This window comes from Marmota marmota, unplaced genomic scaffold, assembly GCF_001458135.2.
Source record: "Marmota marmota marmota unplaced genomic scaffold, marMar, whole genome shotgun sequence".
Taxonomy (NCBI): Eukaryota; Metazoa; Chordata; class Mammalia; order Rodentia; family Sciuridae; genus Marmota; species Marmota marmota.
Genome location: NW_025999969.1, coordinates 10,255,929 through 10,272,706, shown reverse-complemented (window position 1 = coordinate 10,272,706; position 16,778 = coordinate 10,255,929). Strand labels below are relative to the sequence as shown.

The 16,778-nt window shown below is 37.3% G+C and overlaps 1 protein-coding gene across 1 annotated transcript in view; it reads left to right on the top strand.

Moving 5' to 3' along the window:
- Lsg1 (large 60S subunit nuclear export GTPase 1) overlaps positions 1–16,778 on the top strand; it is a 28,935-nt gene that overhangs the window by 5,209 nt on the left and 6,948 nt on the right. The window contains exons 3-10 of the mRNA XM_015500011.2: positions 2,653–2,773; positions 2,941–3,027; positions 3,584–3,670; positions 8,096–8,156; positions 9,020–9,196; positions 12,866–13,279; positions 15,146–15,247; positions 15,334–15,477. Of these exons, the coding sequence (XP_015355497.1) occupies positions 2,653–2,773; positions 2,941–3,027; positions 3,584–3,670; positions 8,096–8,156; positions 9,020–9,196; positions 12,866–13,279; positions 15,146–15,247; positions 15,334–15,477 (1,193 nt within the window). The remainder of the gene's footprint in view (positions 1–2,652; positions 2,774–2,940; positions 3,028–3,583; positions 3,671–8,095; positions 8,157–9,019; positions 9,197–12,865; positions 13,280–15,145; positions 15,248–15,333; positions 15,478–16,778) is intronic.

The following is a 16,778-nucleotide window of genomic DNA, read 5'->3' as shown; positions in this document are numbered from 1 at the left end:
GGGGGGGGGGGGGGGAGAGTATGTGTGTGTGTGTGTGTGTAGAGTCAAACTTAATATTAGTATGCCCATAGGTTATAGTGGGGGTGAAAAGACAACATTTAATTTGACAGGAGCTATTAGGAACTTGAAGTACAAATCCTGTAATTTAACATGTCTACTTCTCAGTATATATTATAGAGCAGTAGTTCTCAAACATTAATGAGCAGCAGAGTTTCTCAGAACTTGTTAATGAACAAATTCCTGGGTTCTTTCTCTAGAGATTTTGATTCAGCGAGTGTGGGCTAGAACATAATAATTTCCATTTTTAACAAGATCCCAAAAGATGCTGTATTTTGACTATGAAAACTTGGAAGCTAAATGTTCCAGTACAGCAAAAATGGCCAAATATACTGTGGTACACACAGACTATGAAATTGAGATTCTGTGTGGCCATTAAAAACAGTGAATTATCTCCCTGGATATTAATTTGAAGGATCTCTAAGACCTATTGTCACATGAAAAGATTAATTTACAGAGTGATACATGTAGTTTAATACTATTTGTATTTCTTTTAAAACTGGCCAATCCATATATGTATGTGAATATTAGAAAAATGATTGGAAAGTTATACATTTAGTTGATAACCTTAAGAAGGGAAATGGATTTGCAGAGATAAAGAGGTAATTTGAGTTAAGTCAGAGAGAATGTTTACCTTACAAATATTGATTTTTTTTAACAAAGAATTTTATATGATGTGATTTTTGTAATTAAAATGTTAATTTTTTAAAACATAGAGATTAATGAGATGGAGCAAAGTTTGAGTCTGGAAGGAGATGGGAATAAAATAGGATCAAAAGTGAAGTTGGACAGATGAACTTATGTAGGAAGGGAACACAGATTCCTCTGAGGCTGGAGGAAAGAAGCCAGAGGTGGGTGCATACATGAAGTGTATAGGTAAGAGAGTGCTACTGGACACGATCTGTAATCCCAGTGACTTGGGAGACTGAAGCAGGAGGATTGCAAGTTCAAGTCCACCCTGGGCAACATAGTAAGACCCTGTCTCAAAATGAAAAATGAAAAGGACTGGAGATGTAGCTCAGTAATAAAGTACCCTTGGGTTTAATCCCCAGTATCAAAAAAAGAGGGTGCATATCCAGTAGCTTCAGTTTTTCTCTTCATTGATGTCAAGGCTATCTTTTGGGAAAGGAATCGAGCGGGAGGAGGTGTAGGGGCTTTAAAGAGAATAGTTTCCATTTAGAGAATGGAAGAAATAAGCCAAAAATATAGGATTTCTTCCTTCTATGGGAAGTCCCAAAGACTTAGCTGCTTCTGGAGCCTGTACATTTGCAATAGCAGGTAGCTGCATTATTGTATCATTTCCTACAGCAGTTCACATAGCATTGCTACTGAAATGAGAAAGGTAATGCATAGTTGGAGTTTTGGTGTGTGGGTGCAGTGGAGTGAAGAACTTTACAATTTGGTTAGAGAATGGTTGAAGGGCTATACCATGCAGTTTTAGCCAAATAGGAAAAGAAGTGAATTTACAAAGTGGGTGATGGTCTGCGATAAAGAGCATGAATCAAAGGGCCAAAGTGTTTACAGAGGGTGGACAGAGCCAAGTGCGAATGTCAGATGGGGCAGACCACCATGAAGAAGTTAATGTTAAAAAAAGGCATCGAGAGCATGGGGCAAAGAGTTGTGTTTTGACTGTCATTAAGGATGACATAGATAAGAATTGTGGTTGGGTTGACTGTAAACCAGGGTAGTGGGCTGTGCAAGGGCCTACATGGCATTGCGGTGGTCCGATAAGGGCAGTAGACTGCAAGAGGTTTTTGGTTATCTTTGAAATAGGACCTTCCCTTGCCATTTCAGAAAAAAGCTTGCTAGCTTCCCAGGTACCAGTCTCCAGTGCAGTCACCACTGCCTATGGATGCTGAGTAGGTAGTGGCTGTGTTGGGGAAAATAAGAGAGAGACATAGAGCATCTCAGAGAGCAGAGAGAGGTAGAGCCCTAGAGTAGAGGTCTCTGTAGTTCATACGTCGGTTTGGCTTTTTGCTTTTTTTTTTTTTATGATATAGCCACTAATGGTGAGTGCTGATCATAAATATCTTGTTTAGGGGTTGGGGTTGTGGCTTAGTGATAGAGCACATGCCTGGCACGTGTGAAGCACTGGGTTCAATCCTCAGCACCACATAAAAATAAATAAATAAAATAAAGGTATTGTGTTTGTCTCCAACTTAAAATATATCTTGTATAAATTATAGCAGTATAGTAGTTTAGCAGTTCTAACTGGAGCGAGTCTTTTCCCTGAATCTTTGCCTACTCACTACTCCCAGTGACTAAAATTATTCTCCATATACAAAGGGAGGAAATTGGTTGTGCTGAATCTTTACCAGTCCTTCCCCATTCTTTTTTGTTTCAATGAAATATTTACCATATGTAGTTTTATAAAATTAATACTTTTAGAAATGGTGTCCTTTTATGAAGAATTCTTAATTTCTCTCTTGGTATAAAACTTCATTTGGAAATTATAACTTATTCAGGGCTAGAAGAATAAGGTTTAAATTCTGATGTAGGCTCCATATCGTTAGTTTCCCAAGTTTATAAAAATAACCTACCCTCAGTAATTTAGAATGCATCTTAAATAATAGTACTTTTCTTTTGTGTGAACAGAAAAGCTTAATATTAAGTTTGTGCTCCCTGAGGCTAGAACTGGACTGCTATCTTTTGAAGAAAGCCAGAGAATTAAGAAACTCCATGAAGAAAACAGACAGTTCTTGTGTATACCAAGGAGGTGAGTTGAGCAGAAATTTAGATCACTACACGCCATACAGGGCGGCTGAGTGTAAAATTTTTAGTTATTCACATTTTTTATGCTTTTTTTCCTCAGCTGCCATTATTTTCAAATTCCCTGTTTTATTTTGGTAACTTCTATATGGAATTTTTTTCTCTCTGTCTCAGACCACACTGGGACAAAAAAACTAGCCCAGAAGAACTTAAACAAGCAGAGAAAGATAACTTCCTAAAATGGAGACGTCAGCTTGTCCGGTGAGTGTTGTTAGACTCTTAAGGATTTATTTTGAAACCCTGAGTTCAGGCATTTGGTGTGCTTGTATTACTCTTTGCCTTTTGAAGTCTTGATTTCTTTAAAAGGGAAATGGTAGTGTTCTACTTGAAAGTCCATTCTGTAACATATGCAAATAGAGCATTACTAGGTGCCTGTGCATCTTTGCACCAAGATGGGTTGGTGGCTTTGTTTACTTCCTAGCCTGGTTTTCTTTCATTCCCCTATGCAGCTATCAGGTTCCCTGCAGTTGATCACTGCTCTCCTCAGCATTCTTCCAATAAGAATTGTGTGAGAAATATATGATTTTGTGTGAGAGAGAAACTTTCAGGATTTAAATAGCTTACAGATAACATTTGAATTTGGTGAAGTATGATATGAATAAATTTTTATCTATATTGATTCAGCAAGCGGCATATAATAATACTGGTATCATATTTGTGTACTTACATTTTAATGTAATGAATTTGAACCTTTATACTGCCTAAGACAGTTCTGTGATAATCTGGCAAAGATATAAACTCCTCATTCTAAAGCCAGGCTAGAAGAGGAACAAAAGTTAATATTGACTCCATTTGAACGAAATTTGGACTTTTGGCGCCAACTCTGGAGGGTCATCGAGAGAAGGTGAGTCGCCATTTTCTTTTGTGTAATAAAATATGGTAGTTGTGTTAGATTTGGATATTGATATATACCCATGCTCTGGGTTGGGGAAGTGGGATTAAATTATACAAAAAGCTATAGAGAATTATAATAAACTGAAAACATGATACTATATATTTTTTAAAATACAGTGGTTTTTTATTGCTTTTATAGGAGTACGTTGACTGGTGTATAAGAACAGTGAATGTTTTCTGTTAAGGTGAATTCTGAATTCTTCTGGTATTTGGAAAATATGGGCATAAAAAAGGGTAGTTCCTTGCCTGTAAAGAGTGTGCATGTTATGGGAAGAGCCAAGTGAGAGCTCATTTCAGCAGTCTTGTGGAATTCAATGTAACGCCAAGCAAAGTGTCAGGCACTAGGGGCATGCAGATGAACACAGTGTGGTCCTTGAACTCAGAATTCAGTACCTAGTAAAATACAAAAGGAGCAAGATTCCTGCTGTGTTACAGATAGAAAGGCCATGGGCTGTGCCAAAGCAGAGAAAGGAGCAGATGTGAATCCAGGGAAATCGAAAGGTGAGGTTTTTGTTTTTTTTTTAAACTGGGCTTTTTTAAAAAGGGGTTTGATAAGTTGAGTATGGGAAATTTTCATTCTTTTCCGTGTACTCTTGAGAATTCCTAACTGTTAAAAGTTAATAAAATCACTTTCCTCTAATATCACCTCTTAGTATAGTTAGAAGGTTTCTGTTTTACTAAAAAGAGTTTTTTAGTTATTTTCAAGGACTCCATAAATGAATTTAATACTTAATATGGTGAACCTTCTGTCTGTATTTTTTTTTTAACCCATGAAATAGGATGCTTTAATTGGTTCATTCTCAGGAAAAAATATTCCCACATTTAGCATTGTTACCAAGAAAATGAGACTTGAATAAAACTTGTAAAAAAATCACTTTTTTTTTTTAAGGATGATGAACATATGCTGAAATTAGTGGTGATGGTTACAGATATGTATGGATAAAATCACTGAATTGTACATTTAAAAGGGTGAATTTTATGATACATGAATTATGTCTCAATTTTTTAGGTGCCCCACCTCCTGCTTTCCAGGGGCAGATAGAGGGCTGATAGGCTGGGATATGAAAAAGTCAGAATAGTAATGTGTAAAAAGGAGAAGCTTGCTGTGGGTGGCAGTCCATACAGGCCCCTTTTACTCAGTTAGGCTTGAGTGGAGCTTGGGAAGTCTAGTATTGTTCTAGAGAACTTGTGCAGAGCAAAATGGATTCATATCTCCTTCAGTGCTTCACTAGCAGTTGAGGGTGTGTGCTGCTGAGAATGCCTGTTTTCTTTTTTAAAAGAAAGAATTGTTAACATGCTCTGCAGTGCTGCACCTTCAACCTCCTCCCACATACTTAACAGTATTTATTTTAGATTTTCTCTTACTTTTGTATTTCCTGTCTTCTCTGTTTCTTTTATTCTGTTTATTCTGGTTTCTGATTTTCACGTACAAGGCCTTTCCCATATGTCTAGTGATGGTTTTTGTCCATTCTTATTTATTTGCAGCACTGGGGATTGAACTCAGAGCCTTTTGCATACTACACAAGCACTCAATCACTGAGCTATATCCTCAGCTCCATCCCTTCATATTTAAGGGTGAAGCATTACAAAGCTGATTGACCTACCTGTTTGGGTAGAGTTTGCCAAGTGGTGAACCTCTCTGAGGTGACTTTGCTGGGATCAATTATATTTGGTTGGAATATCCCAAGATGTTACTGTTGGCCTTTTTTCTCTAAGACCATTTTCTTAATGTGAAGAATGATCTTTTTCTGAGAATGGGGCCAAACAGAGTGGTATGATGCCAGGAGGCTGGGCATCCTCACAGTTCAGTATGTAGGCTTATGTTTCATTTTCTTTTTTATGTATGACACCTCTTTCTCACCTTCTCCTGTGCCTAAAGTCCCAGTCCGAGAGCCTCTTTGCCGCAGTCTGGCTGGGCACAAATCACGAGCCACTGAAGCAGGAACAAACTTTATTTTTAAACTGCAGGAAAACACTTCACACAGCTCCCGGGGAATCCTCCCGAAAGCCACGAGGCTTCTCCAGGAACACCCAGCCGGAAATATCTCTCCCGGAAGTCCCTCCTCCTGCACTTCCCCAACCAATGGGAACTCTCGGGGAATCCCCGGAAATCCCCATGAGAACTCCAAAATAGTGCGAGAACTCAAAAGTTGCGGCAGAGGCGGATAGTAATGCCTTGCCTGTCAATCAATACTGTTGGCAAAATGCCAGGGGCCATACAGACTCGGCCGTGGCTCTCAGCACCTCTTAGATTCTTTTCTCCATGGTAAATGCTAACCCTCTACTGTTGGGGTGGAGGAATGGGAGCTATGGGCTGGATTGCAGTTGCCTGGCTGAATGGTACAGTGGAGCCCACCAGGAGCTAAGTGGGAAGGTGATTCTGGTCCCATACCTCATTCTCTATCCTAAAGAGAGCTGATGTTTCTAATCTGAGCTTTCTCACTGTTTAGTATTTTTTAGTTGCTGCTATTCTTTCTTTCTCCTTGTTCTAATGAGTTTCATCATTTGCTTTTAGATTTTACATGTTGAGAGGAAGCAGAGGCAGCTATATGTATTCAGTTATCCATGTTCAACAGGAAGGCTCTTGACATACTTTGTATGCCCCTAAAATAGCAGTTGGTTTCTCCAGAGTATGTCCACACTTGTTCAAACCCCTAGCTTTAGTTGAATTACAGAATTACTTGCTCTGATATTTTTATTGATTTATCTCTTTTTAATAACAGTGTATTTCTAACTCAGGGAATATAGTTTATATCACATGAAAATAGAGCTGAGCTACACAGAAATGTTATTAATAAAGTGACTACTACCACATCTTGAACAGGAAATATTTATTGATGACTTCTCTACAGCAGATGTCTCCTGTTTGCTAACAGGCTGGCTAAGCCATCTGCCTCTTTAATTTCAACAGTAGTTATCAGAAAAGATTTGATGTATAACATGCCATTGAAATGCAGGAAACTGCTGAGGCACTGGGGGCAGCACACTGTATTCCAGTAAGATAAGGCGTTTCCACTGTGTTCACAAATGTTTCCTGCTACACAGTTGGCACTTGGTATCCTAATCAGCGCATGAAATAAGCTAGCTTAAAATGTCTTCTTTTCCTTCTGGTGTTTTGAAACCATTTATCCTGTCTGCATGTTTAGTTGATAGATGTAATGTTTATAGACCCTGTGGTTTTACCTTATTAGGCTTTGTCCCCTTTTTTTTTTTTTTTTTTCAGACATTCAGCTTAATTCAGTTTGCAAGTGAGATGTTACCTTAGAAAGGAAATTCTGGGGCCAGCTAAGACAACTTAAAAACAATTTGTCAAAAATTAGGAATTCTTTGAATTTGAATCACAAGGTTATGCTAAAATTTTGACTGTTGGGGGGGGGGGGATGCACTTTCGCTTGTCAAAGCCCTCCCCTAAATGGTAACCTTGATTCCTTGGTATTTAGTATGGTTGCGAAGAGTTACCTTAGAAAAGGTTGATCTTCCAAATTAGGATTTGGGGAGAGTGCTATAAGATGGTGATAGCTCTGCAGCTTCTCTTTCCATTGGCAGTAACAGCCGGCCCTTAGAACATCTTGCTAGCCACAGAGACTGGAGTGAGGGAGAGTAGGAGGGAGGCACTTCCCAGAGAAGCAGAGGATCTTTTCTGAGGAGAAAAATGTTGCAGTGTTGCAGTGCCATGGAAGGCTGCTGCAATCCCCTCTAATTTGTGAGGGATTCAAGGACTACAGAGAGTTTTTTTATTGCTACATATTCTTCTGTATGATGGAAGAAGTTGAACTCCTGATTCCTGCTCAGTATGGCAACTTAAATTGATATTTTACAGTTTTGTTGTTGAAGCATGTTCTTAGAACTGTTGAGTGACTGTTGGCTTTGTGGTAGTCCTGGGTTTAAATAAGATTTTGGCTTTTATAGAGGTAGCTGTCAGCAAGTGATTTATTAGCTTTCTTTTGAAGCTTTAATATGAATGAAAATTAGGAACTGAATATTTAGACTTCAACTTGGAGTAGACTATGTGGAATACTCTTTTATCTTACCAGGAGAGTTTAATAGAAATTATAATGGAAGTTTTAGCAATGAAATGCCGCCTGAGCCTCTCTAAGCCATTGTTAGAATGGTAGAATGTTATGGTTAAGAGCATAACCCCTGGTCCAAACTGCCTGGGTTCCTGTTTTGGCTCAGTTGCTTATAGCTGGTCCTAGGCTATAGGTCTTAACTATAAGCCTCAGTTTCCTCACACAAACTGGGAATAATAGTGCTTTTAAAATATGTGTCAAGTGGTTAATATATGGAAAGTGTTTGCTACTCTTCCCTCGATATATGGGCAGCAACCCCTTTCACTTCACAATGATTAGATTCTCTCACTTATTTTTTTTCCTAGTGATATTGTGGTCCAGATAGTAGATGCTCGAAACCCACTGCTGTTTAGATGCGAAGATTTGGTAAGTAAAGAATAAGTTATCTGTAATATGTCAAAATACACTGTACTGTCATGTATATCTAAAAAGAACAAAAAATAAATAAATAAAAGTTCAATTCAACACCTTTGGGGTAGCAAAGAAAGACAGCATCACTCACAGCAATCCCTGTAGGCAAGCATTCTGTACTCATTAGCTTTGTTTGTTTAGGCCTCTCTCTCCTCCCAAGGTCAGGAGCTTGCATAATGCCACTGTTTAGACAGATGTTTTCTCTTCTGAAACAATTGTTCCATTTATAGGAAGGCACAAACACTTGCATGAGTTTTCTAGCTTTTAGTTCAGAAGCTACTTTATTAATAGACATTTGCCAGTTTCCCATTTTTCAAGAGACACCAATGGAAATAACATTTTACTTATTTTTTCATATTCCATTCACTTCACTTTTAAATCCATGTTGTTAAGTTTTCCCTTCTTACACCTCAGTTATTATTTCCTGTAGTATTTTACAAGTAAATTATGTTTATAAAATTTCACAGGGTGTAGTAACTAAGGTATAAAAATTACATGAAATGATATATTACAGATTTAAACTAATAAAACACTATATTTTGTGAGGTGTGCATATTTCAATTGAGAACCATAGTTATACAGATTTTTTTTTTTAAACTAGTCAGTAACAAAAATCTTAATCATGAAACTTCTTTTCAAAGCTTAATGAAAGATTAATTAATAGAATGTACCAAGATTTAAAATCTTTAAACTAGCAAGTGATTTACTGTGGAGGGGGTGCAATTTTAAAAAACACTTTTATTGGGGATCTTTAAAATACCTAAACTAATATTTTACTTGTTTGAAGAGATATTTCTGAGTGTTCTTGTCTCACCTAGGAATGTTATGTGAAAGAGACAGATGCTGAGAAGGAGAATGTTATTCTGATAAACAAGGCTGACTTGTTGACTGCTGAGCAGCGGAGTGCCTGGGCCGCGTACTTTGAAAAAGAAGATGTGAAGGTTATTTTCTGGTCAGCTTTGGCTGAACCTGCTCAGTTGAATGAGGACTCTAAGGTAACCTGGAGCACTTTTTCAGGGTGTTTGCAGGGAGAATTTTGGTGTTTTGTTTTTCCCATTGGAGATTTGTGGGAACTGTTTTGTTTTTTCAGGGTTTTTCCCCCTAAATACTAATAGTAGGATGACCAATAGAAGAGTGAATCATAAAATTACTTTTTTTGTAGTTTTAAAATATTCTAACATCCCTATTGTTGCACACTGATATTTTAAATTTTTTTCTTTTTAAATAAGACATTTTATAGGAAGTCTCATAATGACCTTGTAATTACTTCTAAGAGAAATTAGAACAGAAAGATGTAGTAACATCTCAGGGTTTGATCAGAATCCCTTGACTTTGTTTTGAAAACAAAGAAATTAACCCTAAACTTAGATATACCCTCTTATTTCCTTAATCTTTTAACCCAAATTTTACAAAAATAGGGCTTTTTTCCTAATAAGATAATAACTATGAGAAGAAATTAATAGACTCATGTTTTATATTAATAGACATTTACAAGTAAATGTTTTTTTCCCCTATCATCCTTTCCTTTTCTCCTGTCGATCACACATCCATTTAGTGGGTATGCAGCTAGGTTCTTTGAATACAGCACCCTCCTCTGGGTGTACTCACAATTTAGCAAGCTCTAACCTCCAGTTCACCGTCTTGTTAGTCATGTTACCTCTATGTGACTGCTTTCAATGACAAGGTCCCAAGACCAGGTAGCTCATTCCTTTTCAATCCCTAAATTCAGAAAGTTCTTCCCTTAGTGAAGCTGTGTTAGCCCCCTTAATCTTTGATCTGAGCACTTGTCCTGTGTCCTCTTGGTTCCCTTGACTACACACTGTAATATCTGCTGTTAAATTCTTCATAGACACCCTCTTTGGAGCCCCCATTCTGAATGCCTATCTGCTTGTGTCAGGATTATGATTAAAATTGGCAGTATTACTCAGAAGTATATATAGAAGTATATACTTCTGTATATTGCCCAGAGCATATACAGAAAGGTGCACATTTTTTGACATCAGGATACTTTTATTAATTCAAACTTTCTGTTAATTTCATCTGCTTCCAGGAGTTATATTATGCTGTTTGCTTATATTAACCTGTGGTAAACTGAATTTCTCAAATAGTTTTTTAAAAAGAGAATTTAGCAAACTATTTTTACATGTGGAAAAAGTTTGCTTTTACCTCAACTTGGGATAGTAACATTAATGGTTTGGGATCAAGGTAGAGTTTATTTTTTAAAGGGCAGTTTTTCTTTTCTCTCATTCTGGCTTTGAATCATCTGCAGACTTTGTGTGTTTACACTTCTATATAGTCTATATATTCTTCTAAGTCATTGATAACATTTTTAAACATAATCAAACCAGAGATAGGAGTTCTGTGACCTTTTCTTGACCTACTAATCACTCTCTACCAAGCTTTTTTGTTTGTTTGTTTGTTTTGTACCAGGGATTGAACCCAGGAGTACTCTACCACTGAGCTATATCTCCAGTACTTTTTATTTTTTGAGACAGGATCTTACCAAGTTGCTAAGGCTAGCCTCCATTTGCAGACCTCCTGCCTAGTTTCCAGAGTTATTGTACCTTCAGCATTTTTATGTGGTGAAGATAAACATACTCCACAAGAATAAATAAAAACTAACCCATAAAAGTGATATTAATAGAATGTTACTCCCTACCAGGCTTGTTATTCCGAACACATTACATATTTTGTTCATTAAGTCTTCTCGGCAGCATGCAGGTACTTCCTACTCTCTGGCAATTGGGCTCCGTCTTTTGCCTACGTGCCCACTATTTCTGTTGTTTCAAATCTGTCCTGGAAGTCAGTGTCTTGAAGAAGTGTTTAACTAAATATTTATCACTTTATGGTTCTGTCCTGATAAAACAAGTCAATAACCCTATCAGACATGGAAAAAAAAAATTATGTCTTTAACATTTCTATGTCTTTAACATTCTTCTAAGTAATAGATTCTAGAGAGAAATGAAATTGTTTACATGATGTGTTCTCAGGAAACCATGGATGCTTCCTATTGATGTCTGTCTTATTTTTAAGGCTCATCAACTAATTTGTGGATTTTTTCAGTTAATAGCCTATGCATTAACAGTGCTTAACTTATGGATATTTTTTCTGATTTTTAAAATGATGTGCCATTTGCTCCTCCCAAGTCTTTTAAAATCTCTTCTCCATGATTTCTCAGGTTGTGTTTTCATATCAGTAGCCATATCTAATTGGGTATTGAATATAAAACTTATTTAAAATGGCTTGACGTTCACTGCTTATTTGCCTTTCTGAAGAGTTTGGTTCTTCCTCTAATTGTTCAACCCCTTCTTATTTAAATATATATGACTCTTTTTAGTTGAATACAATTCTCTGGGTCATCTATTAATAATTGCATTGTCCAGAGGCTTAACTTTCTCATTCTTTTAATTTTTAACATAATTATTACAAAGTCCTTTTGTTGTCTTTAGCATTTTTTCTAAAGCTGAACTGCTTCTAGCCAGATTTTCTACCACACATTTCTTGATTTGTAGTTCACGTTCTTGTTTTTATGTTTCTTTCATATTTTAAAATGATTCAGAAAAGATCACAGTGAGGACACACTGACTTCTTTAGATTCATTGCTTATTTATCATAAAAATTATTTCTAATTTTAGGATTCTCTTACAGGCCAGATTTCTTTTTGAGTGGCCATTGTGAAATCATATCTATTTTTCCTCACATGTTGTTGTTGTTTCTTCTTTCCTAACTTTTAGGATACCTGTTTGTGTCCTCCTTGGTGGCTGTTACTCATTCTAGTATTAAATCAACTTAGAAATGATACAAAACATGTGTCACTTTCAAGTCTAACCACTTCACACTTGTAGGTAAGAATTAGTGCTACTGTAGAACTTCCTATCTGCTATGTTGTTCAAGAGGGATTCAGAAGAATTAACTCACCCATGAGTAGTGATTTTTATCTTTCTCTTTTCCAAAGGAAATCTTTCATTGATAATGAATCATCAACTTCTGGATTGAAGTTTTGCTACTTCTGCATTTCACACTCAGGGGTCTGTGCTCCATGGTACTTTTTGACTAATTAAAGGCACTTAAAGAGTAGCAGGGCTGGGAATGTCCCAGTGAGAGCAGTTGCCTAGCATGGGCACAGCCTTGGGCTCCATCCCTAGCACCACAGACACAAAAGAATAGCCATTTTTCCTTAAACATTAAGAAATGTAAACGAAGCTCAAAAGTTTCTTGCTTTGTTCAGAAAGGCGAATGTTAAAATGTTTTATTGTTAATGAAAAATGCTTTTATTCTACAGCCCACTGCAAAATTATGTACTGCCAAAGAGTTCATCTTAACATAGGATTTTTCAGTTGCTTTAAGATTTATTTTAAATTAGAAAAGTAATTCATAACATTTGTACAAAGTTCAAATTATGCAGAAATTCATATGGTAAAAAGTGAAGATCTGCTACTCCTGCCCTCCCAGAGTGCACCACTATTGGTGACTTGCTGCACATCCTTGCATGGAAAGGCTTACTTTCCCTCCTCCTTGTGTTTGCCTTTTCCAGTCTCCAGCATAATTTTCTTGTCCTCTGTTCATCTTACTTACATAACCGGCTCATTGAGTACCTTCACTAAAGTGTAAAGTGCAGCTATGCACTTCTGAACTTTTGTGATTTTTTTTTTTTTTTTTTCCAGCAGGAACAAGTGAACCAAGATGCTGGAGAAGCCAACACATCTGAGTCCGAAAACTCCAGTTTCGAGGAGAATGAAATTCCACACAGAGAGACCGACCATCTCCCAGACAGGGATTCTTTCTCATTTAATGATTCCTCTAGTGATGAAGATGATAGTGAATATGAGGACTGTCAAGAGGAAGAGGAGGAAGATTGGCAGACATGCTCAGAAGATAGCTGCCCTGACGAGGAAGCCCATGCTCAGGGCTGGAAGAAAAGCTGCACTGTGGATTCTGAGGCTCAGGGAAGGAAAACCCCACAGAGGAGGCAGATACACAATTTTAGCCACCTGGTGTCAAAGCAGGAATTACTGGAACTCTTTAAGCAGCTGCACACTGGGAAGAAGGTGAAAGATGGACAACTTACCGTTGGACTGGTAAGATGAAATACATCATTAAATTATTACTACCTAAGTGTCTATTCCCCATCCTTTGTTAGCTACACAAGGACCCCAAAGAGCAGTTAGTCTTCTGGCATCATAAGGAGCCATCTTATTGCCCACTGGCATCATGGAATGAAGCAGTGTGTTGGCCAGAGCCCAGCTTGAGGGGTGAACTCCCTCAAGGCTTATATTAGTTACACACTTATTATGTTAAATATATTATCCAATCTCCTTCCAGTTCAACTCTTAATGACTTGCAAATTACTAAGAGAAACTAAAATGAAAGCATTTAATATCTAGTTCAGTATTCTTTTGGCATCTTGAGGTCCTTGCCAACTTAAACTGTAAATGTTCCAGATGCATATTTGGGAGAATTCCAACATCTTGGCCAGGCAAAACATGACAGATGCTTTAGTTGTGTAACCACTGCATGGCACAAAGGAGAAAATAGATCACATTTCAGCATATATATATCCTAATTCCAGAGGCTGTGAAAGTCCCTATACCCCAAAGGGAAACAGCATGGCTCTAAATGGCCCCAGCCTTAGCTAAAGAAATGTAAGACGTTAGAGAAGGTGTTTATTATAAAGATCTTCTATCCAGGAGAACAAAGAGTAGAAGAAGGGAGGTCATGGCGGGTTTGGAGTCTTGGGGCTCTTAAGTTGCATGCCTGCATACCAAGTAAAGCTAATCCTAATTATGTTTGAACCTTCTGTAGCTCCACTCAACCTACTTCCCTGGCCCTGCAACACAAACAACAATAGAAACTTGCTTAAAATGACAAAAGCAATTGACATTTTTCCCAGTCATGCAGTAGAACTTTGGAAAAGTTACTTAATTTCTTGGAGTTTTAAGGCTTCGTTCTGTGTTTTATTACTAAAAATTAATTTCTGCATGCATCAGAAAGCTCAGCTTTTCTACAAGTGTTTTTCATTTAATGAAACAAAAAAAACAGCCTCTCTCACTTTCTGAGTGTGTTACTCTAGAAATACTGAAAATAGGGCTTGGGATATAGCTCAGTGTAACACTTCTTTAGGATGCACAAGACCCTGGGTTCAATTCCTAGTACTGCAAAATAACTAAACAACTTCAACATAATAAAATCCATATGTGAAAAAGCCATAGTAGAAATCCTAAAAAAGCAGGTTGGGGTTGTAGCTCAATGGTAGAGTGCTTGCCTAGCACATGTGAGGCACTGGGTTCAATCTTCAGCACCTCATAAAAGTAAATAAATAGGGCTGGGGATGTGGCTCAAGTGGTAACGTGCTCACCTGGCATGCGCAGGCGCTGGGTTCGATCCTCAACACATAAAAATAAAGATATTGGGTCCACCGAAAACTAAAAAATAAATATTAAAAAATTCTCTCAAAAAAAAAAAAGTAAATAAATAAAGATATTAAAAGAAATCCTGAAAAAGGTTAATTTACCAATTCTAAAAACATTTTTTGATCACTTGCTACAGGCCAGGCATTCTGCTGGGCCCAAACTAAACAGTTATTGAAAATTTGAAATAATCATATTGTGATTTAATGTCTATCTGGTACTCATCTTCACCTCCTTATGGAAGATGCAATGGAAACAGTGAAATGCCTGTAAATGGGGCAGTGAGATTTACTTAGGTTAACAGCAAAAGCTATAGAAATACAGTTTGTATAACTTAGCTATTCATCATGGAGGTGAGACTGAATAAACCCACCCAAACTGCAGGAGAAAGGGGGGTCAAGGAACACACAAAGCATCTATTTCAAACAATCTTTTAAAGTAACCAGATGCTTATGCTAGTCTTGCCGCCATTTATGTACTATCTTTGGGTCTTTGGTAACTACTATGCCTGTTCAGTAATTTCTGAGTCTCTTCCAGGTGGGCTACCCTAATGTTGGTAAAAGTTCAACCATCAACACCATCATGGGCAACAAGAAAGTATCTGTGTCTGCCACACCTGGTCACACCAAGCATTTCCAGGTATTTCTACAGCCCCTTGCCATTCACATACCGCTCCTCTTTCCCCTCATCTGCTATATATCCAACTTAAATCTCTTGTCTTTCAGACTCTCTACGTGGAGCCTGGCCTATGCTTGTGTGACTGCCCGGGCCTGGTGATGCCATCCTTTGTGTCTACTAAAGCAGAGATGATTTGCAATGGAATTCTCCCAATTGACCAGATGAGAGATCATGTCCCACCTGTATCACTAATATCCTTTCTGCTCCAGAAAAAAACTGGTTGTTTGGCACATACTAAAGCTTCAGGGATTGGGGACAGGGGGGCATTGCCTTTCAATGGCATTTCAAGAATTCAGGTCTGATATTTTAAAGACACTAAATAAAATACTAAGAACCTACACAAGTTTACATCAAGACTTAAGTAATTAGAACCTTATCTCCTGATTTCATCAACATGTAAAAGTGGAAGAACCCCAGCTTTAGATTCTCAGCCCCAAGTTGCAAACCTTTATCATATTGTCATTTGACTATTTGAGTGACCTTAGAAAAACTTGATTAACCATCTGAATTCTTACCCTTTTCTATGAAATGAGAACAATGTCTACCTCACAGTTGATTGAACTTAATCATTTTAACACTCATTAACTGCTTGCTGTTAATAATGTTTTCTGATGTTTACTAAGTATTAGTTAATACTTATAAGTAAGTCAATCCTTGAGGCAGGTATTGCTATTATTCCCATTGGACAAAAACAAGTTAAATCATTTACCCAAGATCTCACAGGTGGTAGTAGGTTAGGAATTCCACTGCCTCTCCAGCACCATGAGTTAAATGTGAAGCAGCATCAAGGATAGTACCTGGCCATCCTAAGAGAATATAGTACAAATAGCAACCTGCATAAACCTTAGAATGCTGCATATACATATATAGTATGACACCATTTTTGTAAAAACTTTTATCTCACAAAACAGTTTTCTTGTGTTCATAGGTATATGTGTATATGAAAGTGAAAAGTGGACTGAAGGATGTACCATAAACTGGTCTTACCTGGAGCAGAGTGGGGAACTGGTGTAATGATTTAAAAGCTTAATTTTTTTTTTTTTTTTAAGAGAGAGAATTTTAATATTTATTTTTTAGTTTTCGGCGGACACAACATCTTTGTTTGTATGTGGTGCTGAGGATTGAACCCGGGCCACACGCATGCCAGGAGAGCACGCTACCGCTTGAGCCACATCCCCAGCCCAAGCTTAAATTTTTTAATACTTCTTTTTGTTTCTTTGTTTGCTTTTAGTACTAGGGATTGAATGCTGGGGTATTTTACTACTCGACTATAGCCCCAGATCTTTTTATTTTTTATTTTGAGACAGTCTCACTTAAGTTGAGTCTGGCCTCAAACTTGCAGTCCTCCTGCTTGAATCTTGTAAATCATTGGGATTACAGGCAAGCACTACCATACCATAATTTTAATAGTTGAAATTTTGTTGTTAGTTGGGAACACAGGACTTAATATTTATGTTTTTCTGTTTTGTTTTGTTTTTTTTTTTTTTTTTTT